Source organism: Nematostella vectensis, chromosome 4 (assembly GCF_932526225.1).
Source record: "Nematostella vectensis chromosome 4, jaNemVect1.1, whole genome shotgun sequence".
NCBI lineage: Eukaryota > Metazoa > Cnidaria > Anthozoa > Actiniaria > Edwardsiidae > Nematostella > Nematostella vectensis.
This window is the reverse complement of record NC_064037.1, coordinates 12,048,735-12,064,369: the sequence shown is the minus strand read 5'-3', so window position 1 is coordinate 12,064,369 and position 15,635 is coordinate 12,048,735. Positions and strand designations below refer to the sequence as shown.

Genomic DNA, 15,635 nt, shown 5'->3' with positions numbered 1-15,635 from the left:
AGTTTATGTTCTAAAAGTCCCTCAAGAGCTTGAGGTCGGTGTATTTCGTATTTAGGAGTCAGTAATCGTCCTGGATTCTCAAACGCTTTTATTATGACACAGAATATGTAACTGAATGGTTAGTAAAATGTTGTAGTAGCTCATATCCAAACCGATCATGATATTATTATCAAAGGTAATTTTGTGGATTTGTTGTTTGTGATTCACGCCACGATTCAACTACATGCCTTTTTAAGTGCATTTAAGTACTTAAAAACTCTGAACTAATCACAAATTATTTCCTCATTACCCCCGCAAAGCCGAATTGACCAGGCGTCAAGATAAAATGGTTTGCGAGACTCATCTAGGCTTCTTGGCTTGCGTTCTCGGTATTAATGATGCACGAGTATTATTTATGCCCCAGCTATTTCCCGATTTAAAATCTTTTAACTATCGTATGAGACTACTCCAAAATCGTTTAAACGTTCCTGTCGTCACTTTCTTTATACGCTTGGAAGTCACGAGTTCCAGTCCAACATTTTGTTATTCCGCTCATATAATAATATTGAAGCAACATTGACAGTTATGCCCACTAAACCACGATCACTGTTGATGCCATGTTTTCCAATTAGATCTGACAGTCCATTTCTTTTCTCAGATTTGAATGTTCCAATCCACCATTTTCATGCTTGTCACTTGCACTTTTACCTTCTCCACGCACCAGAAATCTTGGAATACTCTGCGTGTTTCCCGCATTTCGTGGGGCGAGGTTAGGAGGGGGTTTGCTGTGTAGAGTACGGGAAACACTAAACGGAGTGATTTTCCATTTTCGAGAGTGAGGTTTAGCGCAGGTTAACAGGTCAATTATTGACTTGCGAAATCTAGAAGAGAGATTTGTTGAAGCATATAAGTGAAAGCTGTTCGTGGGGCGAGGTTGGGAGGGGGTTTACTAAGTCGAGTACGGGAAATACTAAAAGGAGCGATTTTCCATTAGCTAAGGGAAGGTTTAGCGCAGGTTTAAAGGTCAATTATTGACTTGCAAAATATTGAAAGATTTGTTGAAAATATAAGTAAAAATAATGTCAAGAGCTTTAAGCGAGTTGGCAACGGAGGATAAGTCTGTCTACCAGCATTGAAATGTTTGTTACTCCCATACTCCCCTCCCCCAACTCCCAAACCTCAAATTCCCTGCTAACCGCCCACATCTCCATTACGTCTGCACTTCTTTCTCCAATAAAACTTAATCGTTTTTACAAGAAAAACAGGCATAAAAAGGTCAGGATGTTTTTTGTACAAGAAAAACAGGCATAACAAGAAAACTATATCCCTTATTCAAGTTAGGATCCTAAAAGTATCGTAGAAAATGGTGTCTGTTCTCCTTCATCAAACACACATACGTTCTGCACCCCCCTCCCCCCCACACAACTATCCCCCAACGACACGACGGAAAAATCCTGAACATGCGCACTTTGAAGAGATGAAGAGAGAAATTTTTTTACAATAGCCATCAGTTCCTTGTATTCTGGACTGATTTTCCCTTTTTAAAACACAAATAACGTGAGTTCGAAATGCGTATACCCAGATTTAGGCTTTTTAAGATATTTTTCCTTGATCATTCTTGCGCCATGTAATGGGCTTAGAGTCAAAAAGCTCAAATTCTAGTGACACTTTACAAAATTCGCATCAATTTTAAAAAAGTCGCACTTGATATTTTGTTTGTTATTACTCACTAAGTACTTAGGGGAATTTTCCGCCTTATTTGGTGTGTAATGAGCTTATTGGAAACGTCAAGTCATGTTTCTCCGTCATGTCTCCCCCAACCGAAATACTATTCTTCCTACGAGTTTCTATCTTAGCATAGCAGTTTTCTTTACATGCTTACGACTAATGTGCGCATAGTTTGTTTTGTAAAATTTGTTTAGATAATTTCACTAAACTGTAAATCCGCACATACATATAGATATCGGTAAATTCATAGATTAACGTTTCAAGACATTAATTCTCCAACATACTAAAATGTGCGTATTTAATTGATAAAACCCCTAAGAAAATAACAACATACCCATTTGATTTTGTGACTCTTGAACGTGATTGTACTATACACATACATATAAACATGCTAAAGATTGTTTATTGCTGATTTTAAAACGGCATCGAACCTTTTATTGGTTGTTCATCTAAGCCATTAGTTACGTCATGATAATGCACAGTTTACTTAGTGAACTAATAACATAAATGGTAAAAAAACAGAAATCCTATCAAAGAAAGCTCCTTGAAATGTGGAATAAGCTGCAAAGAGGTAAAGTAAAAATGTGAACCTTATCTGACCTTGGCTAATGAAGTTACTATTTCAATTAAATACTTATGGGTAAATAATACCGGAAAGAGCAATAATGTAAAGTGAAAATGGGAACTTTTTTTTAGATTAAAAGACAGGCTCTTGAATAATTAAATATATATTCATATTAAATACTTAGACAAATGATACCGGAAAGAACAAAAAGTCTCCTTGGAAGTATAACCAGAGACAATAGATGCACAATATATGTTTCCTCTAAAATAGCCAAAGGGAAATACAAAATAAGGCATCTTAGTTATCAAATCGGTTGCCATTTACATTTCCCGGATATTTTATTACCTCCCCAGCATCGCCCGTCGCAATGTTCTTAAGTAAGTATTTTGAGTGAAGAAAAATACTTCTAAAGGCCAGGCCAAACACGCAAACATGTTTGTCAAACATTGAAATCGAACGCTCGCGCCAGCGTTCAACACAAATGTTTGATGAAAATGTTTTGATTTCGTTCAAACATCTGTACGTATTGCGGAAGCCAATTGAGTCTCATGTTTTGTGGGTGGCTAAACGTACAAACATTTGCGTCAAACGCAATGTTTGACAAACATGTTTTCGTGTTTAGCCAGGCCTTTAGACTTTTTTTTACATTTCCATAAGGTGACGTTCTTAAAGACTGGGATAAATACCGAAATAGAATGAATAAATATAAATTGTTTATTTTTTGTGTTGCTTATGTCTAGACGAAGCCGTTTGTCGTAAGCCGAAGCCGATAGGCCATCAAATAACAGGTAGCCCAAGCTGAATGTTAGTGGAGTGGTAGATTCTTTAGACTTCACATTAGCATCAAGGGCTAACCACACGGTGAGTCTTCGTGCAATTTTATTGAGAATGTCTTATAATTTTGGGGTATTAACCCCCCTATATTATAAACCATGACTATTGCAGTCCACTAACATTATGCTCGGGCTACCTGTGATAAATTTATTTTACAAATACGTGACTTAACCAGAAGTTCTATTTAATAATAACATGCAGGGGGCATGATCTTTTCACCTAAACATAACAGGGGCTCGACAAAACATCTTTTGATGTCTTATAGACTATGTGACCTTATAATGCATTCTTCAACGTTAGTCCTCGTATCCAGCGTAACTTACAAGATATACGACTTTTAAGAAAGTTGCAAGCAAACTGCAAAAGAAAACCTAAAATAAACCGTTTTCGTGACTGCTTAATGTGTTTTGAACGTTTTTGTCACCAACCTACTTTAGCAAAAATATAAATTTATAAATTGCTAGTAAACTACTTCCGTTTTTAATTAAATAAGAAATTTGAAGGTTTCTAGTTAGATAATCTGGTATTTTAAGAAGTGTTATTGATAAGGTTTCCGCCTGATAAACAATGGAAATCACAGATCACAGGTAGATCACGTTGTCAGCAAGGCGTCTGTTTGATAAAGTGCTTACTTGATAAGCATAGTGAGAAGAGTGGGTACTGGCACGTTTCATAATCCCCCAGGCAAAGCAAGCAACATTTGAGATGAAATTGTTAGTAATGGTAAAAGTAGAGGGTCAAGTTAGCTGAAACTGATAATACCGCTTTGTTTTTTCCGTAATTGCGGATCTCGGTTTCCCTTTGCTAATCGAGAAAAGACAGCTTAAATACAGAATGATTGCACTGTGAGATAAGGTGTAATTCATGATATATGTATGTTTCTGTTGGCACAATGTGTGGTTGGAAACAAAAGGTTAGGAACAAAAAAAAGGAATAAAGATAAGGTAGTTAGGGGTTTCTCGGTTAGTGATTACGTTATTTCTTGAGACCTCAAGAGTCAACAAAGAAATAAGCCATTTCCTTACCTTGGATTTACTAGGGCATAAACAAACGGATTGTAAAGAATGCTCATCTTTGCCACCATCGCAGGCACCACGCTCATGACCGCATCAAACAGATGTGACCCGCCGAACGCAGCAATCAGGACGTACACTGCATAGGGCAACCAAGTAATGGTGAATGCCGCGATGGCCACCGCAGTCATATAAGTGATGTTCTGAAAACGTCTGAGCTGAGCCTGGATACTTGCCACTGGAATAGCCAGAGCCATATGGGCACTCAAAGCCTTTCGGATTTGCAAGTAGTAGAAAAGCGATGCACCCACAGGGATGAAGTAGGCAGTGACACACAGGATTAGAATGTAGGCGAGGTCCCCAGGAGTGTCTGGACTCCAGTTAGGGGCACAGTTTGTGTCTGCGGCTTCGAGTTTCATTTCTGTGAGCCCTGTTACTGGCGGGAGCATGATGACTGCAGAATACATCCACACACCGATGATAATTTTGAGCTGGGTCTTGTTCGGTGGTTGGTGCAAAATATGATTGGTAACGTTTTGCTTGGCAATTGTCCGATGTATTGTTATAGTGATACATAGCATGCTTGCAATCATGGAAGTTGCAGCGCAGCCGCCGACGAAACCGATGAACTTACACACAGCATCGTTAAATGCCCAGCCACGCGCGAACGACGACACGAGAGTTGTCGGGAAACTGCCAAGAATCATGAATGTGTTCGCGGCAACTATGTTCAAGAGATAGGGAGTCAGGCTTTTTTGTTGGTTCTCCTTTTTAAGTAGAATCAACAATGTGATCCCTTGTAGAAAGCAGCCAAAAAGTATAAGAAAAAATATGAATCCTGCGAGAAGATTATATCCATACGGAGTTAGCTGCATCTCGATAGCTGAAAAGCGTGTGCTTTAGTTGCCCTTCGCTGGGCTTCTCTGGTCTTGAGTTGAAAATCTGCGAAAGCGTCTTAGAGCGCGTCACACTAGCGTGGCTGCACCAAATCACCGGACTGTGTCGTGTTAATACAAACATCACGCGGCGCGCTTAATAAAGTTATTTTTATTGGTTGATGACGTCTGAAGAAATCAGGTGGGTTGTTCTCTGTAACTAAGAGTGCCTTATTAAAATAACACTAAATAAACACCTTGTTCAATGTGTCTTAGAAAATTTACTTAAGTTCAGTACAACTAAAAGAAATATTCAAACTACGCACAACAATTTTTCTAAATAATAGTATTTAAATGTACAAGATAATAGACAACTTTAATTGTATTGTTTCCTACTGTTTCTTTTCCTTTTATATTAACGACTGCAGATACAAAGTATATGACAGGTGTTGGGAATAAAAAAGTATATTTCTAATTAAAACCAAGACCTTTAATAAAAGCGAAAATCTCGTGTAAAATAGTCATAAAACTTTCTAATCCAAACAAAACTAGAACATTTTTCCTAAAAAACAATGGCTGCACGGTGTCGATCGTAAACAACAAATACATGAAGTAGACTCTCGCCTGCTCAAATATTTATAAATCAAGTTAACATTTTTTGTCTATGTTTGACCATCTAGTTGGTGAATTCTAAAACAAATAGACCTCTCGGCCTGTTGGACTATGATTTTGGATAGACCATCGGCCTTCGGCCTCATGGTTTATTCAGGGTCTGGATGGGGTTAACCGACAAACGGCTTAAAAAGTAACTGACTACCGACAAAACATGAAAAAAACTAGTGACTAGCGACAAGCGCTAAAATGTTTTTGCCGAATACCGACATTTTATTATTTCCGACATTTTTACTCTTTACTTCCATCATCAATTTACTTAAATTCGGCCATTTCAGAATCAGCACTATGTATTTTCTGTTGCATCAACTTTTCAGTCAATTATTAATCCATAATTAATTCATTATCAATAAGTTATTAATTACTAATCAATCCCTAATGTTTAATCTTGTTTATACATGAAATTTAGTACAAAAGCGACGTACAAAAGCGACGTTTTAGCTAAGATTCACCGACTACCGACAAAGACCGACAAAGACAAAGACTACCGACTACCGACAAATTATGGAAATTTTAACTGACTACCGACATGCAGACCCCCCCATCCAGACCCTGTTTATTGAATCATAGTCCAAATATACACTAGCGTCGGCCCCAGGCGTCTTTAGGCTGCGCGGCTAACTTCGCCTCCAACAGTGAACAGTGTCCGCCATTTTAAATCCCAATGAGTAGAGCGGCGGTGAAAAGCCTGACGACGAGACTATATCTACGCCTCACTAAACTTTACAATCGTGGCAGTCAACAAATCCTTTTGGATATTACTCTTGCTATTTTCCTTATCCCGCTTGGAAGTCCGTTGGACTATTTTCGTCCCTGATTTTAATTATTACCAACATCAACAGTTAAGCCTCGAGAAATCATAGAACATTGTCGGAGGACATGGCGGGCGTCCCATTTAAATCTGACCTTCCTTTTCTTTACTCTGCTTAGAAAGTTCCATTCCTCCATTTTCATACCTGCCACTTGTACTTTGACCTTCTCCGCACACAAGAAATCTTGGAACACTCTCTTCCGCATTCCCCGCAGTTCGTTCCAGCGCTTTACGTGGGGCGAGGTTGGGAGGGCGTCTTCCGCTGCGTCGTGAAATGGAAAAACTAAACGGAGCGATTTTCCACTGTCGCGGGGAGGGTTTAGCACAGGTTAACAGGTCGATGATCGACTTGCGAAATCTAGAAGAAAGTTTTGTTGAAGCATATAAGTTAGGAAGAAGTTCCAGAACATAAGGCCAGGCTAAGGGCTGGACCACACTATCACCTAAGCAATGTGCTCCAAATGAAACCAGATAGTCAAGCCTCTACACTGCCAACCCCCCCCCCCCCCCCCCACTCACCCTAAGTGGTGTGCTCCCAATGAAACCATATAGTCAAGCCTCTACACTTCCCGAATCCCCCACTCACCCTAAGTGGTGTGCTCCCAATGAAACCATATAGTAAGGCCTCTACACTGCCCAAATCAATCCCCCCACCCACCCTAAGTGGTGTGCTCCCAATTAAACCATATAGTCAAGCCTCTACACTGCCAACCCCCCCCCCCCCCCCACTCACCCTAAGTGGTGTGCTCCCAATGAAACCATATAGTCAAGCCTCTACACTGCCCAAATCAATCCCCCCCACTTACCCTAAGTGGTATGCTTCCAATGAAACTATATAGTCAGGCCTCTACATTGCCCAAATCACCCCCACACACACTCACCCTAAGTGGTGTGCTCCCGATAAATCCATATAGTCAAGCCTCTACACTTCTCAAATCCCCCCCACTCACCCTTAGTGGTGTGCTCCCAATGAAACCATATAGTCAAGCCTCTACACTGCCCAAATCAATCCCCCCCACCCACCCTAAGTGGTGTGCTCCTAAAGAAACCATATAGTCAAGCCTCAACACTGCCCAAATCATCCGCCCCCACCCACCCTAAGTGGTGTGCTCCTAAAGAAACCATATAGTCAAGCCTCTACACTGCCCAAATCAATCCCCCCCACTCACCCTAAGTGGTGTGCTCCCAATGAAACCATATAGTCAAGCCTCTACATTGCCCAAATCACCCCCACACACACTCACCCTAAGTGGTGTGCTCCCAATAAATCCATATAGTCAAGCCTCTACATTGCCCAAATCACCCCCACACACACTCACCCTAAGTGGTGTGCTCCCAATGAAACCATATAGTCAAGCCTCTACACTGCCCAAATCAATCCCCCCCACCCACCCTAAGTGGTGTGCTCCCAATGAAACCATATAGTCAAGCCTCTACACTGCCCAAATCAATCCCCCCCACCCACCCTAAGTGGTGTGCTCCTAAAGAAACCATATAGTCAAGCCTCTACACTGCCCAAATCAATCCCCCCCACTCACCCTAAGTGGTGTGCTCCCAATGAAACCATATAGTCAAGCCTCTCCACTTCCAAAATCCCCCCCCACTCACCCTAAGTGGTGTGCTCCCAATGAAACCATATAGTCAAGCCTCTACACTTCCCAAATCCCCCCCACCCACCCTAAGTGGTGTGCTCCCAATGAAACCATATAGTCAGGCCTCTACACTGCCCAAATCAATCCCCCCCCCCCACTCACCCTAAGTGGTGTGCTCCCAATGAAACCATATAGTCAAGCCTCTACACTGCCCAAATTAATCCCCCCCCACCCACCAAAGTGGTGTGCCCCAAATGAAACCATATAGTCAGGGCTCTACACTTCCCAAATCCCCCCCCCACACACTCACCCTAAGTGGTGTGCTCCCAATGAAACCATATAGTCAAGCCTCTACACTGCCCAAATCAATCCCCCCACCCACCCTAAGTGGTGTGCTCCTAAAGAAACCATATAGTCAAGCCTCTACACTGCCCAAATCAATCCCCCCCACTCACCCTAAGTGGTGTGCTCCCAATAAAACCATATAGTCAAGCCTCTACATTGCCCAACTCAATCCCCCCCCACTCATCCTAAGTGGTGTGCTCCCAATGAAACCATATAGTCAAGCCTCTCCACTTCCAAAATCCCCCCCACTCACCCTAAGTGGTGTGCTCCCAATGAAACCATATAGTCAAGCCTCTACACTTCCCAAATCCCCCCTCCCACTCACCCTAAGTGGTGTGCTTCCAATGAAACCATATAGTCAAGCCTCTACACTGCCCAAATCAATCCCCCCACTCACCCTAAGTGGTGTGCTCCTAAAGAAACCATATAGTCAAGCCTCTACACTTCCCTAATCAACCCCCCCACTCACCCTAAGTGGTGTGCTCCCAATGAAACCATATAATCAAGCCTCTACACTTCCCAAATCAATCCCCCCACTCACCCTAAGTGGTGTGCTCCCAATGAAACCATATAATCAGACCTCTACACTGCCCAAATCAATCCCCCCACTCACCCTAAGTGGTGTGCTCCTAATGAAACCATATAGTCAAGCCTCTACACTGCCCAAATCAATCCCCCCCCCACCCACCCTAAGTGGTGTGCTCCCAATGAAACCATATAGTCAAGCCTCTACACTCCCCAAATCAATCCCCCCCCACTCACCCTAAGTGGTGTGCTCCCAATGAAACCATATAGTCAAGCCTCTACACTGCTCATATCAATCCCCCCCACTCACCCTAAGTGGTGTGCTCCCAATGAAACCATATAGTCAAGCCTCTACACTCCCCAAATCAATCCCCCCCACTCACCCTAAGTGGTGTGCTCCCAATGAAACCATATAGTCAAGCCTCTACACTGCTCAAATCAATCCCCCCCACTCACCCTAAGTGGTGTGCTCCCAATGAAACCATATAGTCAAGCCTCTACACTGCCCAAGTCACTCCCCCTCCCACTCACCCTAAGTGGTGTGCTCCCAATGAAACCATATAGTCAAGCCTCTGCACTCCCCAAATCCATCCCCCACTCACCCTAAGTGGTGTGCTCCCAATAAAACCATATAGTCAAGCCTCTACACTCCCCAAATCCATCCCCCACTCACCCTAAGTGGTGTGCTCCCAATAAAACCATATAGTAAGGCCTCTACACTGCCCAAATCAATCCCCCCCACCCACCCTAAGTGGTGTGCTCCCAATGAAACCATATAGTCAGGCCTCTACACTCCCCAAATCAATCCCCCCCACTCACCCTAAGTGGTGTGCTCCCAATGAAACCATATAGTCAAGCCTCTACACTGCCCAAATCCCCCCCACTCACCCTAAGTGGTGTGCTCCCAATGAAACCATATAGTCAAGCCTCTACACTTCCCGAATCCCCCACTCACCCTAAGTGGTGTGCTCCCAATGAAACCATATAGTCAAGCCTCTACACTGCCCAAATCCCCCCCACCCACCCTAAGTGGTGTGCTCCCAATGAAACCATATAGTCAAGCCTCTACACTGCCCAAATCCCCCCCACCCACCCTAAGTGGTGTGCTCCCAATGAAACCATATAGTCAGGCCTCTACACTGCCCAAATCAATCCCCCCCACTCACCCTAAGTGGTGTGCTCCCAATGAAACCATATAGTCAGGCCTCTACACTGCCCAAATCAATCCCCCCCCCCCACCCACCCTAAGTGGTGTGCTCCCAATGAAACCATATAGTCAAGCCTCTACACTTCCCAAATCCCCCCACCCATCCTAAGTGGTGTGCTCCCAATGAAACCATATAGTCAAGCCTCTACACTGCCCAAATCCCCCCCACTCACCCTAAGTGGTGTGCTCCCAATGAAACCATATAGTCAAGCCTCTACACTGCCCAAATCCCCCCCACTCACCCTAAGTGGTGTGCTCCTAAAGAAACCATATAGTCAAGCCTCTACACTGCCCAAATCAATCCCCCCCACCCACCCTAAGTGGTGTGCTCCCAATGAAACCATATAGTCAAGCCTCTACACTGCCCAAGTCAATCCCCCCACCCACCCTAAGTGGTGTGTCTCCCCAAATCAGATCCTCCCCTTCTCCTCTCTCCCCTTCTCCCTAGTGGTCTGCTTCGAATTAAACCATATAGTCCGACCACAGTCACTTACATCCCCCCCTATGATAATCTGCTCTCAGTCAATCTAAATTGATATATGGAGAAAAGGAAAAAGCTCTATTGATACATCTTAAAAAAAACCTAAATATCCACGGGAAGACATACAAATCTGAGGTAAATCCTCCCAAGTACAGTAAAAATTATATTGCTAAGAAAACTCGTCTGTGAATTGAAGAATTTAAGTTTGTACTTGGAGTTCAATTTATAAAAGTCAAAGAATGTCGATCAGCCACTCCTTAATCATTGTTTACAATCTAATCGGTTTATTTGCAAGAAAACTTCAAATAACCACTTACAATTAAAGTTTTAAACCTTATTTACGATATTTTTTTAAATCATCTCAGTCACTTGCTCGAATTAGTCGACGGAAATGGATTTTTGGAGTGAGTCAGTATTGCACCGGCGGCGAATGCCGCCGCGATAAGACTTCTTTAAGTATGAAATTTCGACCTTCTGCGCCAGGCTCGATAAAAGCTGACCTACCGTTGTAGTAAAGTGATGATGCTCTGATCCTGTTCGATACTAATGTTAACACAGCATAGATCAATGCCTAACGGCAATCTCTACTCACGCTCTTAGTCATGGCAATGAAAAAGCTACCCAGGAATTTCCTGCTTCAAACTACTTTACTTGGGGGATCAAAAACGTTATAATTATTGATATGGAATTTGACGAAACACTCTTATAATGTCCAGAATTCATCTGCAAGGAAGCAAAAACATAAACTTTATTTGCTTAATTAAAATATTAATATTAATTAAGAAATATTGATTTCGAATACATTTCGCGTAAAGATCTAAAGAAGTTAATCAAAATAGTTGCATAATTTAGAGTCTCAAACAGCAGCGCTAGTTCATAAACAAATCCTAACACAACAACAGGGGTTTAAAAATATCTTTGGAAGTCACGTCCAAATCACTATTGCTTGGGTGGGGATTTTTAAACATTGGTAAGAACTTTTTTCATATGTAAGTTTTCCCTTATAACTTTGAAAAAGTATTACGATTTTAAAGGCATTTGAATGCTTCAAACTTTGTGAGTAGAGAAGAATGGCAAACACAATGCTTCAAACTTCGTGAGTAGAAAAGAAATGCAAACTAAAAAAGCTAGAAGGCTTGAACACGCTGCGAACATCTTTGAAATACGTCTTTTTCGCCCCATGACAGGTAATCCGGAATCCGGAATCCATGAAAAAATGAGATATGGGATCCAGAATCCATGAAAAAATGAGATATGGAATCCGGAATCCATGAAAAAATGAGATATGGAATCCGGAATCCATGAAAAAATGAGATATGGAATCCGGAATCCATGCTGCTGGGATCCGGAATCCACGAGAAAAAACCCACATGGAATCCGGAATCCACACACTAGGATCCGGAATCCAGAACCCTATTGGAGAACCTGTCATGGGGCGATCTTTTGTTATGAGATTTTCGTTGTCACGTGTCACCCTGCTGCTAAGTCTAGAAGGGGCGGCAGAGTGGTCCCATAAGTGGGGGAGGGGCTGGTGGTTCAAATTCCTATTTATAAGAACGCGTACCCTGGTTCCAGAGCCTCGAACGTCTCTCTATTTAGTGGCCAGCGAGGTTGAGACGAGGCTCTGGCCTCTCGAAGCGCTATTTCGACTTCTGCTAGGTTCATCTGAACTTGGTCGCTGATTGGCCAATTGACGCGTGGTCATGGAAACCAAGAAATTCTGACAGTTTTCTATTTCGCTTCAAGTTCAAAAGTTCAAAACCCGTTTTTAATTCTTGTTGTTCGCAATAACAAACATCTGAACGAACGAAGTAGAGGAGCGATATATTATTTTGATCGCAGTTTTCATAGTGCTTTGCAGTTTGCAGTAGTTACAGGATTTACAAGTATTAAAAATTTAAAGTCTGTTCAAAAGGAATCTCTTTACGAGTTTATAAAGCGGCGAGATGTCTTCTCTGTGCTGCCGACTCCGGGAAATCGCCGATTTTCCAGCTTATTCCCGGCGTTTGCTCTCGCCTCAACTATAGTGTATTCAACTATCCCAAGGAAGCGATTGTACTGGTCATTTTGCCCCTTATCCGCGATTTTCTCCTCCTTGAAGCGCCTCACCGAGAAAATGCTGTATTCCCCATCTCCTATGCGCAGATTCTTGTCACTAACTCTACAGTAATGATCCCATGGGTTTTCAGATGAATGTTGTTGTTTTGAAATCGAGTTTTCATGCGCTTTTCATACTCGTGAATTCGATTCCCGAGCGAAAAGATGTTTACATCCAAGGTAGCACCACGTGAAACTGACACATGCTAATCACAAAACGTTAAAATGGAAGTGGGGCAGTAGTCGAAATAGCGCTTCGAGAGGCCAGAGCCTCGTTTCAAGCTCGCTGGCCACTAAATAGAGAGACGTTCGAGGCTTTGGAACCAGGGTAAAAATCGCGGGGATTTTAAACTGTTCAACAAATTTGTTGTCGGTCGCATATATACCGATTGAAACCCGTTGGTTTAAAGAAAACGTTCATATATAAAGAAACATCTGCTCAGAAAAGTGGAGGGCTCCCTTGCCTTCCGTCGCCCCTGTCAGCGAATAATACCAGAGTGAACGAAAAATCGTTGCTCTTTGCATTAATACCGCACTTCAATCTTTTCAAAACTTTACAGTATTAATGCAGTTTCGTACGAATGCTTGCCGTTAATGCTAACTGAAATTGTTCGGGACCATTTTGCCATACTCTAGGATTTTAAGCTATATTGTAAAGAGGCGGGGAGAATTCCCCTAACACATTAGTACCTGATGGCTTTAAAAGAATTAAGTTTAATGTGTTTTACAACTATTTGTTTCAGTCACTAACCGACTTTATTTAATTTTAAAGAGTCACGATTTAAAAGCTTGCCCTTACTGTCTTTAAGATGATGTCTTTATATGAAGACAAAAAAACGAGATTTACTTTAAACAGCCTGGCATTTTAAAAAGTCTGAGATTATTATTATTTATTTAGTCTGAAAGAACAATTGGGATCACAGGTAGATCACGTTGTCAGCAAGGCGTCTGTTTGATAAAGTGCTTACTTGATAAGCATAGTGAGAAGAGTGGGTACTGGCACGTTTCATAATCCCCCAGGCAATGCAAGCAACATTTGAGTTAAAGTTAAAGGGTAAAGAGATAGGGTAGAGCTAGATGGTAAAGTTAGAGGGTCAAGTTAGCTGAAACTGATGATACCGCTTTGTTTTGTCTGTAATTGCGTATCTCGGTTTCTCTTCGCTAATCGAAAAAGGGCAGCTTAATTACAAAATGATTGCACTATAAGATAAGGTGTAATTGATGTATATGTATGTTAGGACAATACGTAGAAGGAAGTAAAAGGCTAGAATATAATGAGGTAATGATCTTGTTGTAGTTAGGGTTCGTTAGCCTTTTTATTTTTAATTTATCAAGAATTTTTTACGTCTTTTTTTTCAAAGTGGTTGTAATCATAGCTGACATGAATACACTAAAGCAGCAGGCTACAACACAGAGACTATTTCAATGATTTAAAATTAAAATGGCGCATAACACAAAAAGTTTGTACTGAGTTGTTCGCGAAAATTATTTTGCGTTATGATGTTTTTTCAACAGATTTTAGTCAATTGGTAACACGTATTTATAAAGCCATTTCCCTACCTTGGATTTACCAGGGCATAAACAAACGGATTGTAAAGAATGCTCATCTTTGCCACCATCGCAGGCACCACGCTCATGACCGCATCAAACAGATGTGACCCGCCGAACGCAGCAATCAGGACGTACACCGCATAGGGCAACCAAGTAATGGCGAATGCCGCGATGGCCACCGCAGTCATATAAGTGATGTTCTGAAAACGTCTGAGCTGAGCCTGGATACTTGCCACTGGAATAGCCAGAGCCATATGGGCACTCAAAGCCTTTCGGATTTGCAAGTAGTAGAAAAGCGATGCACCCACAGGGATGAAGTAGGCAGTGACACACAGGATTAGAATGTAGGCGAGGTCCCCAGGAGTGTCTGGACTCCAGTTAGGAGCACAGTTTGTGTCTGCGGCTTCGAGTTTCATTTCTGTGAGCCCTGTTACTGGCGGGAGCATGATGACTGCAGAATACATCCACACACCGATGATAATTTTGAGCTGGGTCTTGTTCGGTGGTTGGTGCAAAAAATGATTGGTAACGTTTTGCTTGGCAATTGTCCGATGTATTGTTATAGTGATACATAGCATGCTTGCAATCATGGAAGTCGCAGCGCAGCCGCCGACGAAACCGATGAACTTACACACAGCATCGTTAAATGCCCAGCCACGCGCGAACGACGACACGAGAGTTGTCGGGAAACTGCCAAGAATCATGAATGTGTTCGCGGCAACTATGTTCAAGAGATAGGGTGTCAGGCTTTTTTGTTGGTTCTCCTTTTTAAGTAGAATCAACAATGTGATCCCTTGTAGAAAGCAGCCAAAAAGTATAAGAAAAAATATGTATCCTGCGAGAAGATTATATCCATACGGAGTTAGCTGCATCTCGATAGCTAAAAGGCGTGTGCTTCAGTTACCCTTCGCTGGGCTTTTCTGGTCTCGAGTTGAAGATCTGCGAAAGCTTCTAAGAGCTCGTGACACTGTCGTGCCTACGCCAAATCACCCGACGGTGCCTTGATGATATTTGAACAAACAAACCCTGTTATTTTTATTGGCTGATGACGTCTGAATAAATTAGGTAGGTTCTCTGTCACTAAACGCGCAAAAATAACACGGAATAAAAACAACTATTCAATGTGTCTTGGAAAATGTGCCGTAATTTAAGTAGAATATGAAATATTCATATAAAATATCCAAATCGCGCACTTTAGTTTTACAAAGTGGAATTATAGATGAGTACTTAATAGCTAGTTCATTATTATTATCCACAAAATGTTTTTTGGGATATAATTTTCAAGTGTACAAGTAATACTATTTATAGAATCAAAAAGCCCAAACTGTCGCGATCTCGTACCAGAACAATGAATACAATA

At 42.0% G+C, this 15,635-nt stretch overlaps 2 protein-coding genes and 1 long non-coding RNA gene across 3 annotated transcripts; 1 reads left to right on the top strand and 2 right to left on the bottom strand.

Moving 5' to 3' along the window:
* Nucleotides 1–70: 70 nt before the first annotated feature.
* On the bottom strand, nt 71–4,994 carry LOC5516643 (rhodopsin). The gene is made up of 2 exons (XM_032386376.2): nt 4,132–4,994; nt 71–860 (listed from the first exon to the last, which is right to left on the bottom strand). The coding sequence occupies exons 1-2, from the start codon at nt 4,992–4,994 to the stop codon at nt 608–610; spliced, it is 1,116 nt and encodes a 371-aa protein (XP_032242267.1). The 3' UTR covers nt 71–607.
* LOC125561956 lies at nt 2,964–5,248 on the top strand. The gene is made up of 2 exons (XR_007307665.1): nt 2,964–3,133; nt 4,146–5,248. It is a non-coding gene; the product is annotated as an uncharacterized LOC125561956 (long non-coding RNA).
* A 7-nt stretch (nt 5,249–5,255) lies between these two features.
* LOC5516642 (melanopsin) lies at nt 5,256–15,635 on the bottom strand. Its single transcript, XM_001636588.3, has 2 exons — nt 14,285–15,635; nt 5,256–6,835 (listed from the first exon to the last, which is right to left on the bottom strand). The coding sequence occupies exons 1-2, from the start codon at nt 15,145–15,147 to the stop codon at nt 6,562–6,564; spliced, it is 1,137 nt and encodes a 378-aa protein (XP_001636638.2). The 5' UTR covers nt 15,148–15,635; the 3' UTR covers nt 5,256–6,561.